Genomic DNA, 22,780 nt, shown 5'->3' on the forward strand with positions numbered 1-22,780 from the left:
TTTCTATTTTTCCAGTGGTTATTTTTCACTCAGGTATTAGTTTGGTGGAAAGCCAGCTAAGCGTATCGTCCTTTATGGTCACTTTGAATCTCCTTGGAGACACGCCCACATTGTCACAGTGCTTGACCCCTGTGTGTGTCCGAAATGAGCATGAACATGCTTCTCACGGTCAGCCAGGCTCCACGCCTTTCTCCTTGTGGTCCTCCTCCGTTTGCGGGGGTGCACAGCACCTCTACGTTGAATTTGGAGATGCTCCGCTGTTGACAAGCGTTACGTGTGCGTGCGAGACGGACTGCACAAACGCACATTGAGGTTAAAGAGTCACATGTGGCTAGCAGGTCAACAAGTCGTGAAATGTGTCAACTAAAACATCATTTGCTCAGTTGGTTTTGGACAAAATAGGAGCAGATGATGGCTGTTTAATGATACGCTTGTGGTTAGTGAGAAGGAACACATCCACCTCATGTGTACATTTATTGCGCAATCCTATATGGTTTACTCACTTTTAATATAGCATTGACTACTGTAAAGAAAATTCCGATTCGTGAGGAAACACTGACGCTCGTGTGAAGTGGAAATAGACACGCAATGAAGAAACAAAACAACACGTACACATTTTTTTTTTTTTTTTTTTACCATAAGAAAATATCATTAGTTTTTTTTCCTCAAAAATCATAATAAAAGAGACACAATCAGTAACAATTGTTAAGTTGACACGCGTTTCAATAATTTAAGTTTCTGATTACGGATATTTAAACACAGAATAACAACAGAGATTTGATTTTTTCCTCAAGGAATGTGAAGGAGGGACGTTTCTTTGAATCATACAAAGCAGCACACACTTGACATGACAATACAAGGTTTGACCTTATGTAAAACTTGAAAAAGTCATCCAAATAAAACTGTGACTTGCACGACACTGTTACATACTGTTTTGTTTTCAATACTGGTGAAGAAGGTTAACCCTTAGTAGTAGTTGAGATAGATAGATAGCTAGATAAATAAATAAGAATGAAGGAAGCAGAAAAGCCCTTTGCACACCTTTGTTTTGATTTGTCATGCCGACCACATCTGCTCGTCTCCAGTGTTTGCAATGGGTTAGATGGAATTAAATATCATCGAGAAAGAAGTCTTTGCTGGTTTCCTTTGTAATTAAACATGAAGTCAACTCCAAAAAAAAAAAAAAAAACAGTCTTTCAGAAAGCGACCTTTTCATTCAACGGCAATATTTCGAAGTGCAATTTCTTTCTTGTCTTCTCAAAACAAGAATCCGTGTAGAGAAGTTGCACTGGTTTCCACTGTTCAGCTCAAAGGCAGGAAATATTTGGCAAGTCTTTGGATGCCATTTCCAACTTTTGCTGGAAACTCTCCACTTTTTCCCTCCATCCAGGTGTAGTTATGGCTTCTTCAAACAGTACGTAGAGTCTCTGAGGAGTAAGTTGAATACTTTTAGTAAGACCTGCATTATCCATACTCCAAGCTCATCTTGTGCTCCTGGAAATGTCAGAAGACATCATTAGTCATGTTCTCAAAGTCAGGAGGATTCTGTAGACTCACCGAGAATTGTTTTAAAGCTTTACATCAGCATTGCTCTCATGGCTGCCTTGCTTATCCTTTTTCGATTCTTCCTCATCCTTCTTCTCGGATGTCCTGGAGGTCTGGGCCCCGCTGGAGCTGAGGGTCTCTGTTTGCTGGCTGTGGTCGTTGTCTCTGCGGGACAAAAAAAAAAAAAAGGTCACTTATAATGTATTTTTAAACAAAACCCATAAATGCAAACATTTGGAGAGAAAAAAGTGCAATTTCACTATCAAACACTAGATGGCGCCACGACTGAAAAAGTTAAGAGCAAAAACTTGATGTAGATCAAGTGTGTCGTACCTGGCGAGGTTGTGGTCGTGGTGGTTGTTTGCATCAAACGATGTCTACCACGTTGGAGGTGCTGCTCCTCCTCTCGTTTCTTTTGCTGCTGTTTTAGCATCTCCTTCTCATGGTCCAACTTCTTGTGTAGCAGGAGCAGCTCTTTCCTCTCCTCCTCTAACTTTGTCTCGGCAATCTGCATCATTTTCACCTCCTCTGGAGTCTTGTTGCCTCTCCGAGGGTCCGGGTTGGGTTCTTTGGTGGGTCTGAACCTATTTCCAAACCTGTCAATGGCTTCCTCAATTGGATTCCATTTGGCTTGAGGTTTTGGAGTGACAGGCTTGGGAAAGGAAAATATTTCTTCTGTACCCTCATCCCTGCCCGTTGGTCCCTCGATAACAATTCCCCCGGGACTGATGAGCCCCTGACCATCTTGTAATGTTTTATTCATGCCAACATGATCCACTGAAGTCTTGTTTCCTTCTACATTCCTTTCTTTGCTCTCCACTTGGGTTTTAGTCTCAAGTAAGCCAGTGGAGTTACGTGTCCAGTGCGAGCCAATGAGAACCTCCTCTTCGGGTGGAGATGTTTCAGCTCCAGCCAGGCTGTAGCCTTCAGCGCGCTGCCTGAACGTGTCTCCTCTGGAGCTCCAGTGTTGCTCCAGAAGGTCCACCAGGAGGGAACCCTGATTCTGCTTCAGCTCATCCCACTGATGGAGCTCATCCTTGCTATGCACCTTCACCTTGATGGTCAAATTCGATGATATTGTGAGTACTCCATGGTGTATTGTTTTTTTTGTTTTTTTTTTTTCAACCTACCTGTCCACGTCCATGGCTGAGCGTCTGGTTGCGATGGTGCTCCTTGTGGCCGTGATGCCGGCGAGAAGACTTTCTCTTCAGCGCCGGCTGTCGCGGAGCGGGCTGACATCGGCATTCCACGTGGTCCATCACCGACACCACGGCTTTAGCGTACGTGGGTCTTTTATTGATGTATTCGATCTTCATGACCTACACAAGTTGAGACGATTTAAGCTTACTTGTCGTTTTGTGGGTTGGGTTGTTTTTTTTTTTTTTTTCTTTGTGTGGTTGTGTGGTGGCTTGCCTGCAGGTATCTGGTGTGTGTGACAACAGGGACGCACTGAAGGCTTTTGGTGTTACAGCAACCGGAGCAGCGCTGCACCTCCACACATGGCGGCCATAGCAGGAAGTTAGCGTTGCTTCGGTCCAACATTGCCCTGGTGACCTCCACCACCTCCGTGCGAACTTTACACACGGCCTGCTGGGCTGGCTGAGCAACTGGAGGAGGCAAAGACAAATTGGGAGTATGATTTCATTCCAGTCAGTCACGATTATTATTTTATTTGAAATCAGTTGCAGCAGACCTAAGGCAACAAAAGAAGACAGAAAAAGACATCATAGGAAAAATAAAACCTGAAGTCATAAACATGATCATGATGTTTTAATGCAAGACCATTTGTCTTTTGGTGCTGGATGGGAATCTTTCAGGGTACTCCAACTGTTGTCCATTTATAGCGACCACTAGAGACATCTGCTTTATTATCGATTCCCCCTCACCCCCCCAAAAAAAGGTTCATGGGAATGATTTTCAGCATGTCACCAAGACCCGGAGAGACAACCTCATGAAGATGAAGTACATCTTCATTCACCAAGAAAATCAGGAATCTTCCATGCCAGCAGTCGGAGCCACAGTATCGTGACGTGCACTTCCATACATAATTTGACATGTATTTTCTTGTCTTCTTTTTGACAGGTTTGGATATGAGAAAGGTCTTTGGGTGTAATATATTCCCTTGGTAAGCCAATCTTTCACACGTGACATGTTTAAAAACGGGGAAGGGGGGCTTACCCAGGCTCCTTGGTAGTCTGTGACCTCCATTTGCTGCCGAGTTTAGCTCCTCCTCATCTGAGACAAAGCAGTAAACACATAGAGGCTGTGATTAATGCAAACACCCCCCTCAATAATTGACCACAAACGCGTCCTAAAAATACAAGCTAGTTTGGCTAATTGGCACACTAATAGAAGCATCACTTGATGTGTTTCCCTCTTTTGCTTGATAAGAGAAGAAAAGAAATAAAACTGTTGCAGAATTTGCCGATTTGAAATATAATATATGTTTACTACTACCGAGGGGTTTGCATTCATCGAGGATTGTTTGTTTTTCCGGTGAAATCAAAATACGCCCAACATTTTTCCCACGACATTTTCATTAGCAGTAGGTCTAAATACTAAAAATAAATACTCGGATGTTTGCGGGACCAGTTAAATTCAAACAAGCAAGGTCTTTACCTACGGAATCAGTCAGCAGAAGCAGCTGGAGGTCGTCGATGGAGGAGATGGGACTATTTCTAACCAGCTCCACCAGGGCCGCAGGAAGTGGATCCCCCTGAATGACATCAAATCAAATTGGATTCATCCTTGTTTAGTCACGATTTAACTAAATGTGAGCAAAAACGCCACATTGTAATCAGGATCTGAGTGTAGGTTTAACCCCCCGAGTCATTATTGGGCGAGGGGGGGGGGGGGGGCTGGGGTTGGGGTATTAACCAAAGCAGACACACAATGGTCACTAAGAGCTGGCTGAATGACTATTGGCGTTGTGTCTTCTCATCTGCTAACATTTAGGGGTCAAAGGAGCCAGGAAGGAGCCAGGAAGTGGGGGAAGAGAGAAGGGAGGCATGTCAAAAAGGAGATGAAGAAAAGAATGGACAAGGATCAGACGTGAGGTCGGGACACTTGCTCATGAGGATGAGCTTCATGTTACTCGAAAGTGCTTTAGACGTCATGAATGAAGTCATGTTGCACTTATTGATGGAAAATAGAACATCTGAAAAGTGGAGAATTTCATGAAGTTCTTTAAGCCAAAGCCGGCCATCCATGCACGAGCGGGTATTTTGAGCGACGGCGTTTCCTGCATTGTTGCTTGCCCCCTTTTCAGAGAGTCCAAGCCTGCTGTAATTCCGCTGGCATCTCTGTTGTAGTGCTGCAGATGCCCCAGAGGAGTCATCATTATTTCCTTTCCTCGCCAGCAGAGCCAACCTGCTCGCTTGGATAATTGTGTTTGATGTTAATTATAGGACTTGAGCCTTTTTTCACAGCCCTGCCTGCCTTCTGTCAAGGTTTACAAATGGATCTCGAAACAAACCTAGAAAAGTTGTGCTACTGATTATACATCAAATGAGGCAAAGGAATTGCGGGGCACAATTTTGACCGATGTGACTTGAAGTTTTAATTTGATTCATTTGAATAATTTCTTCTGTTTTTATACACTCTTTTTCAGCAATTATGCCAGAATTTTCCAGCCTGTGACATATTTGAAATTGAAATATGTCACTGTCGAGTGGTTGTATTGAGGAATGCCAGGTACGTCTGCAGGGGAGGAGCAGAAACATCTAATCGTATATAATTAGGGAGGGAGGGAGGGAGGGAGGGAGCGAGGAAGCTTGCTAAGCAAAAGTGTGCCGTGGCATTTTTCACAAATGCTCACAGAAATTAGAACTGGATGAGTGACAGTTGAGATTTGAACCCAGAACCTCCAAACAGTGAGGCAAACATTCTAATATGTTTTGGATTTTTATTACTCCCCCACTTCTTGTTGTCAGTCCAAACTAACTTAGATGCACTGGCGGCGCTAGGATTTTTTTCTTTAGGGGAGGCATTGGGGTGGCCAAGGATATTTCAGGGGTTCTACAAAACATTAAAAATATTTTTTTTAAATATTTGACTGCCTGCAATAGCAAATATAATGTAGAACTGTATTGCCTCAAGTCTTTTTAATTGGATCACATGCAGGTGTTTTGAACATTTTGGCGACTGAGTGAATAAGTTTATCCCCCCCCCCCCCCTTTGGTGGTCGCTCATTGAAAGAAATGGAAGGTTCAGAAACAAATTCCCCCATTCAAACACTCCCAAGCACACAGCACTGTGTGTTGCTCCAAGCCATTTGTAGGATAATTGGAATGTTTGAAGTTTGCGTATATATGCCTTCGTCCAAACTCTGGGAATTCCCACTTGTATACATCAAAGTCATTTTTTAACTTTCACCCATGAGCCTGCTTTTTTCTTCAAATGTTCTGCCTCCAGAAACCATCAAAAGGAGCAATTGATGTCAAGTCATCCATCCATCCATCCATCCATCATATATGACTATGATGTGTTTCACCTTTACGTCAGGCACTCTTGAGAGGAAATGAGCCATTTGTTCTCACATGCTAGCTTCAAGTCATCTTTAGAGCACAGAAGCCTTTTCATCTTTGATTGTTCTTAAATGACATGCAAAGGTTAATTCACTGATGGGATTACTTTTCATTCCTTTGCTGCCAGTTTGATTCCCAGCCACCCGCCATCCCATGCCCGGAAAGACATCCGGCGTAGAAACTGTGCCAACCAAATCAAGTGAGTGAACCCTGATGGGACAAGCCGAAAGTCGCATCAACAAGTATTCTACTCAAATATGTTTTGCCTTCCTGTGCACGTGACACAAATGCATCCTGTCTTATTTTTTTTTACAGGTCTTAGCATGATTCAACATCCTTCATGTTTTTCTGCGTATTGTAGTATCACATGACAATTGCAAACTAGTCCAAAGTAACTATCTGGGATAAGTGGAATTGTTTACTATTGTTTAAAGTAGCCTATTTGAAGCCATTTGGACTCCTTTCTTGGCTGCAATCCAAACATATGTTCTCTTTATAATGAAGTTACAATGTGTGTAATACAACTCAGTGATTTATGACACATCTGGAGCTGCTACATCTAAACGCACCATGTGGTGCATTCAAGGCACCTTAAGAGTTTCTCACCCACATGAGGATGAGGAAGATGCACGTGCCTGGCCCTAGGCAGTCATTCTAATGGTAGGAATAATAGTTAGTCTGACCACCCCCTTTTTTTTTTTGCCAGACTTTTATTGTCAAGCATGCAGGTGCCCTAGAAAAAAAAATAGCCTGGATGTAAAAAATGATATCGTGCTGAAAGAACACTAAAATAGTGTCCATGGAGGAATAACGTTTATAGCTTGACTAAATGTAGACTTGTCGAATCGTTTTCTATGCAAATTGACCTCATATCAAGTTGAGCAATTATTTCTTATCGCCCGTCGTGGTGCAAGTGTACCTAATGAGGTGTCCGGCGTAAAAGTTGATCCAACTAGGTTGCGCACTCACCTCGGCCGCGCCAAATCGCACGCACGTCGCCAGTAACGCGAGCAGCAGCTGCACGGTGGAGCTCATCTTGCTGGCCAGCCTGGAGCCTCTGCGACGGGCAGAGCATTTATGGAGGCTCCGGAGGCCCGCAGTCCTCGGCCGGCAGGGTGCGCGCGGCGGGTGCACTTGCTCTCCGGGCGGAGGGGACACTGGTTCTCGCTCTCTCTCTCTCTCTTTCCCGAGCGCGCACCGAGATTTCTTCTCGCGGTGATGTCAGCTATCCAAAAGCTGAAGATGAGGTGCAAAAACGCTTTTGCTCTCAAAATCTTTCCCTTAATCCGTATCGACGATCACCTTGCTCTGTGCACCAGATTGATGCGCGCCGGCGTCAGTCCGAAAAAGTTCCAAACGACACAACAATCCACCGTGATTAAAAGATTCAAAAGTAGCTACAAATTTGAATAGACATTCAAAAAAAAAAAAATCTTGAACCGTAATCCAGCAAAAGGTCCGGTGTCCTTTCGGGTCCTGGTTGTGCTTCCCGAGAAGTTTGTAAATGTGCAGAAGCCTGAGGCAGCCAGCAGGAGAGGTGGCGGGCGGTGTGAGGGCTACAGCATACTTCCAAGACTCTGCTGTTGGTCCGCTCAACACTCGCCCGATGGCCCGCCCGATGGCCCGCCCGCCCCCTGCCTCAGGAATGGCTGCTCATCATCTGCAGAAGAAACACACTTGAATGGCTTTTCTGTCTGTCTGCAATATGAACAATGATCACCATTAGCACATCCGATTCGATTTGCAGGTATGTCATGATCATATTTTACTTGTCCTTCCTACCAGTGGCAGGCCTAGAGGTGGGGCTGCAGGGGCAACCCCCCCCCCCCTCCCCCTTTTCAGGTGCCAGACCATATAATTGACTTCTGGATATTTTCCAGGATTTTTTTTTTCTTCTCCATTTACGCCCATCCTCCAAAGCCCCCCCCAAAAAAACAAAGTGTAAGGGAACTGTACCAAAACAGTCTGGTCAGAAAGTGTCACCGGTCATTTACAAGCACATCCTATACGTGCTATTTTTTCACTTTCCATTTTTTTTTTTTTTTTTGGTGAACTTCAGTTACATTCAAATTTCTCCCTAAAAGCCAATGTCTGAAATGATTCATGCAAAATGTCATAACTGAGGCAGAGATGTTGACTCTCCATAATGACTGCTCTCTTCTGTATGTCATATAAAAAAGAAAGCACCTGCTGTGCACATACTACAAATAGAAACACTATACAGGTTTATTTATGCATATTCATTTGGAAAATAGATCACTCTTCTTCATTGAATGTGAAATGCATATTATAAGTTGCCACCAAGCCAGAGGAAATAGGATCTCGGAAACTAAAAATGTCACGGGGAGGCTCAGTCATGTTCAATCATAGCCGGAGGTTGAGGAAAATGATTGAACTTAGCTATAAAATTCCATTTCAAAGGTTCAAATTGGACTTGGGGAATTCCTACGTTCTTAACTTTCTCCCCCGAGACACTCGGCCTGTCAAATTCGAGCTGAACGTATTACTTTCGATGAGATGATGGGATTTTTAGTCATAATTCACTGAAAGGCTTCCTTCCAAATCGCCCTTGATGACTAAACATTTGACATCTATCAATTTATAGTCTTCAGTGTTCTGCAAAAGCACCGCTAATATGCATGCTAAGCTCTTTGGAGCTTGCCATTGTTAACACACCACTTGCTGCTGTGGCTTTTTTTTTTTTTGGACACTGATTAGCATCTCAATGCTTGGCAAGATTTGAGAGAATCCGCCCATCCATTTTCTAGCGCTTATCCTGTTGAGGGTCATGGGTGAACTGCAGCCTATCTCAGTCAATTAACCTAACACGCATGTGGAAAGGCCCGGAGAAAGTGCCTTACATCGAAACTTTTGTCAAATCTTTTAGTCTGTTACATAAAAAAAAAAAAAAAAAAAAAGTTCTATTGCTGGATACTGACTCCTCTGATTACCTCAGAACAAGCAGCCAAGCTATCAGGAACATAAGGGTGCCTGTAAATATCACAAGAGTTATTCTAAGAGTCACGACCTTTTAATGCTCCTTAATGTTTAGGGAACATTTTTCAAACAATGATGCTAACAAGTGAAAATCAGCCCCCGCCAGCCAGCCAGCCAGCCAGGCCCCAAAATAAAAGAGTCTCATGGAGGCAAAGTAGAAGTTTGCCTTCAGAGACTTTTGGTGAACAGCACAGCGTCAAATACTCGGATGCCATTGTTTGTCTAACGGGCCAATGGAGGAAACGCTATGAGCTATAGTGCTAAATTTACACCCAGCCATACAGGAGCTCTACAAGGCCACTAGCAAAGTGATAGCAACAACATACAAACCATCATTTAGTTTTAACACAATGTACCAGTAAGTCAAATGTCATCCTAGGCCCAACTTTGAAACCCTAACTCTAGTTTGAAACCCTAAGCCTAGATTTCAACCAGGGGTGTCAAACCCTTTTTTTTTTTCCACGGGCCGCATTGTGATCGTAGCTTCTTTCGGAGGGCCATTCTATTATATACAGTCAAAGCTACAAAACAAACTGACAAATAACTCGTTTTCAAATCAGACGAGTAAAAACTGGTCAAATATATAAAAATATAAAAGATATTAAAAGTCAAGACAATTTGTAATTCTAGTAATGACACACAAATTTGATGCACAATTTGTCATCGCGGGCCACATAAAATGACGTGGCGGGCCGTATCTGGCCCCCGGGCCTTGAGTTTGATATCTGTGTCCCAGGGCCTTTTTTTTTTCTTTTTTTCTCAGGGCTGTGAGGCAACCTTAGAAAATACCAAAGGTGGGAGTAAGGCACATATGTGCAAGTCATAAGGAAGTCTCAAGTCTTGACCTTCAACATCCCAAAAAAAACAAAGTAAGGCGATTGGAGTCGCCAGTAACATTTCACTTTGCTTCATCTGCTCTTATCAAGTCAAATTGAGTTCATTTCAACTAGCTGCACTATGAAATGTTTGGACATTTTTATGCTTCCAAAAAAGTATCGGTACTCGGTTATGAACTTGCTTAATGGACACAATTTGACTTCCCTTTTTTTTTTATATATATTTCTAACAGTGTGGTTTGTTCATGCACTGTTCCATGTACACTATGGACTGTACATGCGTGTGTTCGGACAAAGAATGAATGGAAGTGCACACGAAGATCAACCCCCCCCCCTCCCCTCCCTTTCCCTTGCATATTGGCTAACACACACACTGTCCCAAGCTGACAATCATTTTACCCATGGACAGAGGGACCCTCTATGCTTAGCAAGGGAGTGAGAAATGACAGCAGTGGCCCAAATATTTAAGAGCTTTTCAGAAGATCCGGAGAAGGTCACGGTACTGTGAACCAATCTTCAATTGAACAATGGTGCCATTTGATTTGGTGCCTTTTTCCGTTGACGGCAGAGAGGATTGGGTGGTTAATTTGACATAGTGGACTTTCAGATGTTAGAGAAGAAAAACAGGAATCTACTGTAGTTCTACTGTACAAAGGCTTGCCAGTGTGTGTGGGTTCCTAGGTAGGAGACTTTTCTATCTGGATTCTTTTTTGTCCGATAAAAAATTCCAGTGAAGTAAAAATGAGCGGGCCATGTGACAGAGAAGGAGTTATCAACATCAACTCACAGATGAATCCAAATAAGAGCGTGAGAGACTGACAGCGAGGAATCGCTGGAATGCTTTCTCGAGAGCGACATTCACAAAAGGAACGAAAGACGGAGAGAATGCAACGTTGAGGTGTTCAAAGAGATGTCAATAGAAGAATTACAATAGGAAAGGCTCATGTAAAAAAAAAAAAAAATAAAAATAGAAAGGAATGTTGAGTGGCGCTAAGTATGGAAAAATCAGTAACGTGGATTGAAGGCCTTCAAGACCTTCTCAGAAGCACGGACCCAAAGGCCACATTCACCAACATTTTTTTTTTTTTTAAATCTTGGCTTTTACAAGGTCTTGAATCTTTTGACTCAGAAGCACAAATGAAAAGCTCCGTGGAAGCGTTCAAAGTCAATAGCTCTTAATGTATACGCCATTCTCATCAAATGGTGCTAATAAATGATAGCGCTGAGGAATTTACAAAGTCATTCAAGTGTGCACATGTCTCGATGTTTGTTCTTACTTGTGTGCCCCGACTTGTTAAGAAAGGTCAAATATGGAGAAATGTTTTCACTGCCGTGAGCTGCTTGATTCAAAAATATACTGTCAATCTATTTTGCACACTAAGACCGAGCTTTGGGACCATTGTGGCAAAAAAAATGGACACCATGTGCATGCTGGGAAAGAAAAGCCAGTAAAGCACAAAGCTTGGAGAGTCAAACAGAGGCGCAGGTGTATTTATAAACGTTCGACATGTTTCGGTCTCCTCCCCGATATTCCTGTTTACAAGCTTGCTTCCTGATGCCCCATCATCTGGAATTCCTCTCAAAATTCAGGATGCACGTACATTTCGTGACTCATTCCGTCCAGGCGATGGAAAATGTGGATGGATGGAGAGATTTTGAGAAATTACAAGAGAACTCTGGAGTTGTTGGATTAAGCCGGACACGTGGGCAGGCATGAAAATGTGCTTGAATAGGACGTCTGATCTCAGTTTAGTATCAGAAGAGCGAGCTGCTGTAAATTGTCGGAAAGGTGGTTTGCACAAACTAAGTCAACTAAATTTAGGATTGGGCTTTGATTGCTGCTTCATGGAGCCAGTGTGGCTAAGCGGGTTATTTTGGCTCATTGCATGTTGAAGTCTTCTTTTCTATAGCTGCTCTATTTATTCCTGCACTTTATTTGTATTTGCTGCCGGGGGATCAACGGGATACTATACGTAACTTTCCAAAGTGTCGTGTCAAGCAAAGGTTGCTTTTATTTGAGCTGAGTTGCTTTCCCTTTTTTTTTTATGCTTATCGGTAAAGAGTTACAGCAGGACACCGTTTTGTGTCCCCAAAGACATTGTCGGGTGTGTTCAAATGAGATTGAGCATAAAATGCTACTTGAGAAGTAATTAATGGGATTGCCTTGAGCTTTTTCTTTGGCGCTGGGCTGTGCAGCTGTGAGTTTAAAGTTGAAACGCCTCCTCGTGTCATAAATTACAAGATGTCAAAGTCCTCCTTGCAGAATTCTTGGAAGGCTTTTCTAAGCAAAGGCGACGTGCACACCTGCATTTCCCCCCAGCTCTGCACAAACACGCTTGTGTATAAATACGCACCTTTAACCTGAAAATGCAAAGTCGCAAATAAACATTCAACATCTCAAGTCATTTTATTCCAGCACGTAATCAAAGTGATCAGACTTGTCCAAACAGTTTTGCCGTGACACGGAAACAAACCGGATCCCAAAATACCTTAAATAGTTTGATCTGCTTATTAAACACAAGAGCGAGAACTTGGTCTTTTTTTTTTTGTATTAAAATGTCATTAAAACATGTTTTTGCATGTATAGTAAGGAACATTTTGCTTTTACTATTTACACAATCAAATGATTGAATGGTTTAGTCGTGGGAGGAGACGAAACGAGAGCAGAAGGTGTTGCGAGGGTGGAAAGGGGGAAATCCAACTTTTACCTCCCAGAGGGCACAATTGGGCTGAGTGAGAATTGCAGGCAGGCAATAAAGATGCCACTTCTGATGAAGGTCGCCGAGTGCGAGCCTGCTTGGCGTCTACTGTGGCAGCGATTTCCCCCTCCTACAGCGCATACAATGAAAATTGTGTCCCAAAACAATGCCATGCGCTCAGACAGAGTGGGAAGGCCGCATGGCAGCTGAGTGGATATGACGTCTGGACAACACAGCCACTTTCCTTGGGAGGGGTCGCCGTCAAATACTTGACAGGGTTGTCTTGCAAAAATGTTTTTGGGTGTTGCTTCTCGCCAACAATAGCATCATTGTTGCTCTAAACCAAATAATGACATTTTATACATATCGGAGAATGAATCTTTTTATGTGGACATTACACATAAGCAACGAAGCAAAGATAGCAACAAAAAAAAAGCTCCACTGTGAGTATTCCTATAATCTGTGCAACATGTGTTGCGCCACCGTTAGCATTGAAATATCCATTGCCTAAAGGGCTGATGTAAAAACCCATAAAAGGTCCATAAATAAATGACAATATACGTTTGCGACAGTAGCAATGAATATCCGTTAGTGATGGCTCGCCAGCAAGACGCAGCAGATGTGATTCAAATCCACTCGAATCACTCGCAATGATGCTCGCACTGACGTATAAACCGGAACTTTCTCTTCCTCGGCCTTTTTCCTGGACTCTGGCGAAGGCTTGAACAGCAGCTGCTCTCCCTCCCTCCCTCCCCATCCTGCCTCTCCTCTCCTCTCCTCCTGCTCCTTCTTCCTCTTCCCTCCTCTGGGTTTGTTTGTTCTCGCTCAGCTCCCAGGTGTTTTCCTGCACGGCAAGCTTCTCTTCCGCTCTGACTCAGGTACAGAAATCCGAGGCTTCCTGTCACCACGCATACTACAATCTACATAACACATTATGCATATTTCACAAATACACACACACACACACACACGCACACTCCCTCATCCAACAATAACACAACAAAGCTTTCTTCCTGTGCACGGAGGAACAATGGTAGGATAGCTTTGATGACCAAAGGTAGTTTGTTGTGGCCCATTCCCTTATCCGTTCCTACATCAGCAGAGGATCCGAGTTGTGGTACGGAAAGCAACGTTTATCCTCCTCACCCACTGTCAGGATGTCAGCATCAGTGAACATGAGCATCCTCCAAAATGTCTGTAAATACAGCATGCACACTCAGCATTACAACACACACACATATTCTCATTTCCCTGTGTTGTCTCACTCTCTCCATGAGCATCAATACGGCCATTGATTCAATAAGGAGCACGTGTGACGGCGCCGAGGTCAGATTGCCGTACGAGTTGCCCGGGACAACGGTCCACCCCGACGTGGTACATGGAGCTCATGTCCTCATTGTTCCGATTCTTTACTGATGCATTGTATCTGTGTGTCGCCGCTGTAACGCTTGGGTAGACAGGAAGACATTTTCAATGTGTGTGTGTGTGTGTGATGCGTGGGAGAAAAGGAGGCGATGAGTCACGGTGCGCATACCATCGGAACACAAGAGCTCCCCCTGTTGCCGGGGCAGGGGAATCCCAGCGGTGTGGGCGTATTGTCTGGGAAGAACAAAAGCTGACGGTGACATCACAGGACGTGTTTCGCCTACGCCGGTTACAGGAGATATGGCTAGAGGAAAAAAAAAATAATAATAATTCTACATTTACCGTGAGAAGAATGGCACCTGCCGTACGTACATAATGAAGCTTGGACTTCAATTCATCTTCATAACGTGGAGCAGGAGGACAGGACACTTCAAGTCATACGCAACACGCACACCCGGCGGGGAGAGGAAACTGCAACACAATGATAAGGTCTGAGAAGACAATGGGCTCAGCAGTGCACAGACACAAGCCGGGACCAGTTTAGCTCGGAAAGGTCAACAAGCCTCTCCAGCCTCTCGTTCGGTTCCCCCCCCCAGTTATTATTGTTCCACGTTATAACCTTTATTTTGCATCTGTGGGAGACATGCGGAAATACCAATGAAATATGGAAATGCAGGACAGCTTGGAGAGGACAAGAGGGGGGACTTCTTTAACGTCAAGTGGCCCAGAGGAATCGTTCCATTTTGACTCAAACGATGACATCACAAACAAAGTCCGTGAAGCAGAGGTATCTTATCAAATCTTTCGCAGCATCCATCTTCATTCGCTTACTGAACATTTCCAGATCCTCGATAAAAAGATGGCATGACTTCAAAAAGCAGCTTTAGTTTATTTTCAATGATGTTCCATGCTAGTAAAGCTCAACTGTGCCAACTATTTTCTCTTTCTGAAAAGGCTCCAAGCAATCCAAACCTCTAGGGGGGGGGTCGCTCCATTTGAGAACATGTCACCAGTTTCTAAAAACAGCATGATTATAAATGGGAATCATTGGTAGTGACAGCTATTCTTATTTGGGCAGACATTTCTCACCATCTCAAAGCAAGGTCTAATATCCAAATATAATTTGGTAGCCGGAGATTTGCGGCTAATCTGCAACTAGACTCTTTGGTTTGTATTTGGATGAGAGATGGCCTGCAGGCTGCAACAAAAACAAAATAATAGCTGGAGAGATGATGACTTTGGAGTGGGAGGGGAAAGCAGACTTTATTGTCCAGTGGCTCAGCTCCAGTCTCTCAGCACCTCCTCTAGCCCTGGCTCTCCTTTTTTTTACGTGATCAACAATGGTCTATTCTGCCATGGACACACACCCAAAGCCGAGGGCACCATGCAAGTTGGGCGCTAGCCAATCCGGGAGGGTCGCTGGCTCTCCGTTCTCGTGTGGGAACTTCAATCCGGCCCGCTCAGACTGTTTGGTCATCCTACCTACACTATTGTTCAAAGGTTTGGGGTCACCCAGACAATGTCGTGTTTTCCATGAAAGCTCACATAATTGCACAAGTTTTTTTTTTTTTTTTTTCTAATCATCCTTTAGCCTTCAAACACAATTAGCAAACACAATGGACCAGTGGAGGGACGGTTACTTGAAATGGGCCTTTATGCACCTATTGTCTTCAAAAGCAGATGTTTGCAGCTAAAATAGGAATAGAATGTATTGCTGATTAGTTTATGTTCATTGAGAAATAGAGATTTTTTTTTTATCATTTTAAAAATGAAATGTTCTTATTTTTTGTTTTCAAATTATTTTGATCATAAACCCTCATTGAAAAATAGAGATTTTATTTTAAAAATAAGGACAAAACTCAACTTCATAAAATGATGAAAACAATCAGCACAGTGACTTTATAAGACATTTCCTTTCCAGGTGTTCTGCAGGGGCCTGGCCCGAGTCCTCCGTTTTTCTTCCATTACATAAAGGAGCCTTTGCCCATTTATTTCTTACTGCCTGGTCATCGGAGTAGCAAAAGCCCCCACCTTCTCCTGCACGCACGCAACACACACGCTACAACAATCCGAGCTTTTATCACCAAAGGCTAAAAGGTCAATTTATAGCCGTTAGTCATCTGTAAGCCACAGAGGGAGCCCCACACGTGCACGCCTCAAAAAGCCCAGACTCCTTTCATTGTCTGATAACATAACATAATATCTGAGGGTCCCTGTCTGCGCCTAATGATATAATTATCCCTTGTCTGATTGAGCCGGAGCGCTCCAGACGAGGGTGGGCCTTTGTGTGGCGAGCTGGAATGCGCTGCGCTTGGCATTTTTCAGCAAAAGGGCAAAGCCGCCACCGCCGTCGTCGGGTGACATCACGGCTGCCCGGTGCCCACTCTTCATCCTGTCCATCATCATCATCATCTTGCTTCATATGTCAGCTACTTCTATAGGCCTCTCTATCTGTCTTTCCAAACTAATGCCTTCACTTGTGGACAATCCAGTCTCTATTCTCCTCCTCCTCGGCCAAACTCTGACCTCGTCATCCTCTGTAAGCCTCGAACATTTGGCAGAGGCAGCTTCTTTGCAGATAAAGTGGACTTTCCAGGTGGAATGTGCAGGATTTGGCTCTGTGATGATAAGACGTGACAGGTAGCAGCGTAACGGATTGCTCTGCAAAAGTGGACATGGAAGCAAGTCCTCCGTGGCTTGATAGGAACCTTGCTTATGTTTCTGAGCCCGAGCAGGTGCGAGGAGAGATTAGAGAAGGAGCTCCGAGTCAAAAGCAACAAGGCGGGCGTCACATAAAACATGTTCTCCGCCATTACAATGAAGGAGCCAGACCTTTTGCTGACATTTACATACATCAAGGGCCTCCAAGACCATTTTATGAGTTTTCTTTACTTTATCCGAGGCCTTTTATTGTTAATAATGAAAACAGCAGGGTTGGGGAGGGGGGGTGTTTGAGCAACAGCGGACTCCCTCTGAATTCCTGTGTAATTTAAGAACATTTTGTCATTTCAACAGCCAAGATGGAAACGTCTTGAAACAAATCCATCTGGTTGCTTTGGAATTATATGAAACGAACCAAGTTAAATCTGATGCCCTGAACAAGCTAGTAGGCAGAATACGGGCAACAGAAGGTTCTTGAGAAATTTCCAGACTCCCCCCCCCCCCCCACAGCACGGAGTATGTGAAAGAATGCTGTCAGGAAAGAGCGCTACGTACACTGGGGGCCAAGTATTCTTTTTAAGCCGGGCCTCTGTGGAAGCCCCGGGTGAATTTTAAAAAATGCAACAATAAAAGAAGTATACAAATATCATTTGGTTGCAGTGTCAATATAAACAGAGAGCTTGATTCAATTATAACTGTGGGAGCTGGCTTTTCTCCCCTACTAAATATAGTCTTCAGGGAAAGTACTTCACAGCGCCCCTACTGGTCGGTAAGTATAGAATTTATCAATACTATCTTATTGTTGTATTCTTTTAAGAAAACCTCTGGGGAAAATCAATGACCAATCGGGCCTGTATTTGTATGATGTAGATAATGTAGGTAGTCGTTCTCATTACGTTGGAAGGAAACCTTTTTCCTCTGCTGTTCCCCTTCATCTATTGTCTAGCCAGCTGACAGATGGAGGGGGAGGAAGACCAAGGGCAGACATTTCCTGCTATTCTTTGACTATGCACTAATCGTGGCATTATTTCATATTCCAGAAAATATATCTGAAGAATTCAAGGGCTTTGTTTGGAATATAAAATGGCTCCGTTACTTTTTGTTACTGCTTCTAATACTAGCTCAGATATGTTATTTCATTGAAATGGATTGCATTTCAAGGGTTAATAAAAAAAAAACTACTTGTGACTAATAGTTAAATAGTGCCACCGTGTGCATCACGTGCATTATTGCTCTTTCCATTTCATTCAGTCGTTTTTAACATACTGTGTCATGTACTCTGAAGTGTATTCAAAGTCAATATATATTGAAGAAAATAGAAAATGCTAACCTGATGTTGTCAGACACCTCTCCCTCGGTTTACTGGATCAAGAGTGGAACCTAATGGGGAGAGAAACAAAAATGACTTTATTAGGAATGGAAAAAGTTTTGGAGACAAATAAATAGTAAGCGACATGGCCGATGGCATTGGGAACTGTGAGGTCGCACTTGAACATCCAATAATGACATTTGCAGGTGAAGTGCAGCTGAGGCACTCTTCACAGGCGCATGGTATCCATGACAACACATTCCCTTCAACTTTTGTTCCCACACGAGTGTCTTAGTTAGTTGAAATGTCCAAATACTCATTTTGGAGGAAAGTATTTGCATTTTTTTTCTCACCCCCATCCAGGACTTAAACTATAAAATATGTAAAAAAAGTAAATCAATGCAAAAAGGAATCAAAATATTTGGGCTTTGTTTCATAAATCTGACACACGACAAGGAGGCATATTACTCGTTTGTTTACTTTATTGGCATTTTAACTTTAAAAGATTGAAATTTCAAACCATTGTAGAGAAATGAACCAAGATCTTTTTCTTCAAGTTTGCATGATGTCAAATGTGCTTGACGTGTTAGAGCTCAAGTTCAATCTTGACATCCATTTTGGAGTTGTAAGGTTCCAGTAGAGGGCGCACTTCTTCAGACAGGAATCGGGAGACCTGTAAGAGTATAACGTAAATAAAAGAAGCCGTTCACATCATGAAAGTTCTCGTTTACCTGTTGGGGAGCACGTCCGATAAAGGTCTTGGGGTCCAGTATGGCATCAAGTTGCCCCAAAATGGGAGCAAAGTAGGGGTCAGCCTGCACTCGAGACAGCAGGTCATTATCCCCTCCCTCCTGTTTGACCACGGCTGCCGCCTCTTGAGACAGAACGCGGATCTTCTCATGGCAGTCCTGAGACGGCGGCAAGAACAATTCTTCTCCATAACTACGATGACGATCGACCCACGATTCGAGGAGTCGTACCTGTCGGTTGCCTCCTGCCTTCACCATGGCCATGATGATGTTCTCGGTGGCCATGAAGGGCAACTCGTGGCGGATGTGTCTTTCGATGACTTTGGGGTAGACCACCAGGCCCTCTGTGATGTTCTGCAGAGTGCTGAGGATGATGTCAGCAGTGAGGAAAGACTCCGGCAGGGAGATCCTCCTATAGGAGGAAAGAGGAAAGTGGGCTGCATAAATTGAAGGAATTTAGGAGCGTGTTTATTACGTCATCAGTCAGCGACCGTAACGCTTTTCCTACTCTCGGTCATTAAAGATGGCTGACCTGTTGGCGCTATCGTCCAGCGTCCGCTCCAGCCACTGCACTGAGGCCGTCTGCAGTGGGTCAGCCATCAGCGCCAGCAAATGGCGGGCAAGGCTACAGCAACGCTCGGCACGCATGGGGTTCCTCTTGTACGGCATGGCGCTCGAACCTGCACGGGGATCCGAGAGAGAGAGAAGGGACAGAGGTGATATGTTGCAAATAAATCTTGCCTTTTTCTCCAAATACATGAAACGCATTAGTGAGTGTCTGTACCAATCTGTTCTTTCTCAAAAGGCTCCTCAATCTCCTTCAAATTGGCTAGTAGGCGGATGTCAGTACAAATCTGTGGAAAAGTATAGCACATCTCACATTGCGCATCTTCACCACTAGAGGGAGGCATTTCCCTACCTTATGAACAGTAGCTCCTAAACTGGCAAGGCTGGATAGAGAGTCGATGTCCACTTTACGGCTGTACGTCTGTCCAGTCACAAGGTAGGCGCTGTGTCGTACAAGTAAAAAAAAAAAGTTTCACTGCTTCAACATGTCAACTCCACAAATGCTTGAGTCTTTCTCTGTGTTGTGTCATGTTACTATTGTCATATTACTATCAGTGTGTTGGAAGTGCACATGCAGGTGTGCAGCAATTATTTTGCCATTCACATATATATATACCAAAATATTGAGACACTCGGGTGCACTTCACTCTCTTGCCTCTAGAGGGCAGACAATCTAGGAGCACAAATACGTAGAGTACAGATCCACAATTTACCTTTTGAAACCGGCCATCTCAGTCACCAACCTGTCAAGCTCTTCCACCTAATGGATCATAAATGACTCACATGACCAGATGTCTTTGATACAAATGTGTCGGGAATTGTTTGACCTTGTCGTGGTCGCCCTGAAAGAGTTGCAGGAAGCTGGCCTGTGTGCCAGTGGTGCCCTTGACCCCGCGGAAACGCAGGTCATGGCGGGCTCGCTGCAGGTTTCGCATGTCCATGGTCAAGTCCTGCAGCCACAGGCAGGCCCGCTTTCCTACTGTGGTCAACTGGGCCGGCCTGCGGACACGAAAGATTTGGACAAGAAAACTGCATGCAGTGAAAAAAGAAAAAAAAAAAAAAAAGAACTTACTGGTAGTGGGTGAAGCCAAGCGTAGGGAGGTCCGAATACTTCTCTGCAAAGTTCGACAATCTGTCAATGACTCTTGCCAACTGTCAAATAAAAAACAAAAACAAAAAAAAAACATGAATTTGAGAGCCATCATTTCCAAATGACTAATTGTGCTGATTTAATTGGATGGGTGCACCCTTGCGGCAAAACAGCTGAGCCTCACCTTGGGTAAGAGAATGTCGAAGCCATCGCGCAGCATAATCAGATCCTGAGGAGGAAGAGCAAAAAAAATCAGGTGCATGCTGGAGCTCACCTTTACGCTTAAGTCCAGATACCCGAAATAGGCATGCAATTTTTGTGCTCATTACGGTATTGTCTCCAACGTAGCATGAGGTGGCTCCCAGGTGGATGATGGGCGCCGCGGCGGGGCAGCAGTGAGCAAAGGTGTGCACGTGAGCCATCACATCATGCCTAAGTTTACGCTCCTCCTCGGCCGCCATGACGAAGTCGATGTCCTCCGCGTGGCTCTCCATCTCCACAATCTGCTCGTCCGTGATGGGCAGACCCAAAGCCTGAGGAGGAGATAGAAGGGAAGATGAGATCAGCAGTTCTCCATGTCAACATGAATTTTAATTTCCAGATCCTTGATCAAGGAAATGTCTTTGAATGCCAATCTGCAGACAATGTGGTTCCAATTACAAAAGAAGGTCTCTGCTATTGATTTGATCATCTGCTCCGTCTTTGCATGTGATGCCTTTGTAACGTGATTTAATATCATGATTAGATTGGGGCTTTTTTTTGGGGGGGGGTTCAATTACAGCAGTCATGTGATTAATTAACTGGGCTACTCGGCACCGACCTTAAAATAATTGACTACTTCCGAGGCCTGGCTTGTTAAAGGTCAGTATGTTTCCGGGTCCCCGCAGAGCGCGCAAACGACATTAATCTCAAATAGGTCAACAAAGTTGAGCTCTGTTGAGGCACCATTAGTGGAGCAGGCTCCTGTTACCGACACAAGCTACGTTGACTCAAGAAGAATGTCTGAAAGTGTCAATATGGAGTAGAAGAGTCATGTGAGGAGATGCATGTGAGCTTGGGGCTGCCACCACTTAACATCATGTTCAAGCTGACAATCACTTTGACAGTACTTTTAATACAGCGATGGACGTTCACTCAAGGATGAAATAATATCAGCAACAGTTGGCTCAATTATTATGATGATTATAATAGGCAGAATAGACAATGAATAATCGGATCATATTGTGGCTAAGATTTGAACATCTGCTAATGCACGCGAGTGTTAGTCACGTGTATTTCAACATCATGATTTATTTTGAAACAATTCAATTAAAATTACAGTGTCCGTATGGTATAGAACAAGCACATACTTTTGAATTCGTTTTTTTAATTAACCTTTCAGAAATATAGACGTGCACATATCCAATGTAAAAGGGACACTGTATGGAGAGTGATAGAAGCAGACGGTGTGGGGTTCCTTTAAACTATTTTTAGAGCAAGGAACTTGATCTCCCTTCGTGAAGGTCGATACATTAGTAAATAGCAGATGCATTTATAGCAAAGGTAAATTGTCAGATTGCACAGCGACATAATGCCAAACCTTTTCAGCCTTGGCGAGGTAGATCCACAGCTTTCTCCACGTTGTGAACTTCTTCCTATCACTGAAGTTGTAAGCCATTTCCTTGCTTGCATATCTTGAAACCAGTGGAGAACGGTACTTCATGAAATCGTCAGCTCCTGCCATGATTGTCAACTGGGCTTGTGCTCACTCCAAATGTTTGACACTGACAAGACGCTAACCAAGACGCCGACTTGAGCCTTTTTGCACGAGCTGCAGGCGTTTTTACGACACTGTATGCCGCCGTACGGCACGCGGTTTATGACACTTGTAACCACATACGGCAGAGTGTTGTGGAGGATTTCAAAACTTACATACGCTCTTAAAATCAAGAAACGAAAAATACCTATGTGCAAAAAAACATTTTTTTTTCTTTATGCATGGTTAGATTATCAGTCATCAAGGTGATCGAAGCACATGCAGTCATTTGTTAAATGTTTTGGTTTTTCTCTTCGTTTTCTGAAAACAATCACAAATGCCTTATAGCATATTTCAAAAATACAAGGATAAATAATGTACGCAAACCCTATCTGACGTCACAGCAAAAGTTTTAACCTGTAAATGATTACTTAAGCACATTACTGGGGATTTGATCTGTTCCCTTCATTGTAAATACATTCTAACCCCGATTCATCCATGAGAAATAATGCACGCCAAGGGACAGTGTTTTGTGTCGCTAATTGTTTGCTGAGTGTGTGTGTGTGTGTATTATGTAACGTGGCTGTGCATGCATTTGACATGAGCGTTCGAATTTGTTCATGCGGCGTACGTCATCTGTGTCTGCGGGCGTCCTATAAACAGTTGTGCAAGCTTGGTGCAGCAGCTGCAGGATACATTCA

General features: G+C 43.7%; 2 protein-coding genes and 1 long non-coding RNA gene across 3 annotated transcripts; 1 reads left to right on the forward strand and 2 right to left on the reverse strand.

Annotated features, from left to right (window-relative positions):
* Positions 1 to 585: 585 nt before the first annotated feature.
* Positions 586 to 7,106, reverse strand: pdgfbb (platelet derived growth factor subunit Bb). Its single transcript, XM_085934920.1, has 8 exons — positions 7,041 to 7,106; positions 4,165 to 4,261; positions 3,724 to 3,780; positions 2,959 to 3,152; positions 2,676 to 2,864; positions 1,879 to 2,599; positions 1,558 to 1,710; positions 586 to 1,494 (listed from the first exon to the last, which is right to left on the reverse strand). The coding sequence occupies exons 1-7, from the start codon at positions 7,104 to 7,106 to the stop codon at positions 1,577 to 1,579; spliced, it is 1,458 nt and encodes a 485-aa protein (XP_085791046.1). The 3' UTR covers positions 586 to 1,494; positions 1,558 to 1,576.
* Positions 3,599 to 6,519, forward strand: LOC147043867 (uncharacterized). The gene is made up of 5 exons (XR_015068570.1): positions 3,599 to 3,670; positions 4,501 to 4,601; positions 5,156 to 5,238; positions 6,199 to 6,270; positions 6,387 to 6,519. It is a non-coding gene; the product is annotated as an uncharacterized LOC147043867 (long non-coding RNA).
* Positions 7,107 to 18,402: 11,296 nt separating the features above from the next.
* adsl (adenylosuccinate lyase) lies at positions 18,403 to 22,187 on the reverse strand. The gene is made up of 12 exons (XM_085933842.1): positions 21,924 to 22,187; positions 20,674 to 20,877; positions 20,529 to 20,573; positions 20,327 to 20,406; positions 20,082 to 20,253; positions 19,968 to 20,014; positions 19,607 to 19,697; positions 19,472 to 19,541; positions 19,220 to 19,367; positions 18,919 to 19,099; positions 18,670 to 18,846; positions 18,403 to 18,611 (listed from the first exon to the last, which is right to left on the reverse strand). The coding sequence occupies exons 1-12, from the start codon at positions 22,065 to 22,067 to the stop codon at positions 18,525 to 18,527; spliced, it is 1,446 nt and encodes a 481-aa protein (XP_085789968.1). The 5' UTR covers positions 22,068 to 22,187; the 3' UTR covers positions 18,403 to 18,524.
* Between the last annotated feature and the right edge of the window lie 593 nt (positions 22,188 to 22,780).

The sequence above is a fragment of the Syngnathus leptorhynchus genome, chromosome 16 (genome assembly GCF_054491065.1).
Source record: "Syngnathus leptorhynchus isolate UIUO chromosome 16, UIUO_Slep, whole genome shotgun sequence".
Taxonomy (NCBI): domain Eukaryota; kingdom Metazoa; phylum Chordata; class Actinopteri; order Syngnathiformes; family Syngnathidae; genus Syngnathus; species Syngnathus leptorhynchus.

Excerpts from the sequence above, each read along its gene's own strand:
- pdgfbb (XM_085934920.1), bottom strand. The coding sequence starts at position 7,106 with ATGAGCTCCACCGTGCAGCTGCTGCTCGCGTTACTGGCGACGTGCGTG. Across the intron at positions 3,781-4,164 it reads TCTGCTGACTGATTCCGTAG|ATGAGGAGGAGCTAAACTCG; the intron begins GTAAAGACCTTG and ends GCTTTGTCTCAG. Across the intron at positions 2,600-2,675 it reads TCAGCCATGGACGTGGACAG|GTGAAGGTGCATAGCAAGGA; the intron begins GTAGGTTGAAAA and ends TTGACCATCAAG.
- adsl (XM_085933842.1), bottom strand. The coding sequence starts at position 22,067 with ATGGCAGGAGCTGACGATTTCATGAAGTACCGTTCTCCACTGGTTTCA. Across the intron at positions 20,574-20,673 it reads GCTACGTTGGAGACAATACC|GATCTGATTATGCTGCGCGA; the intron begins GTAATGAGCACA and ends CTTCCTCCTCAG. Across the intron at positions 20,407-20,528 it reads TCGACATTCTCTTACCCAAG|TTGGCAAGAGTCATTGACAG; the intron begins GTGAGGCTCAGC and ends TTTATTTGACAG.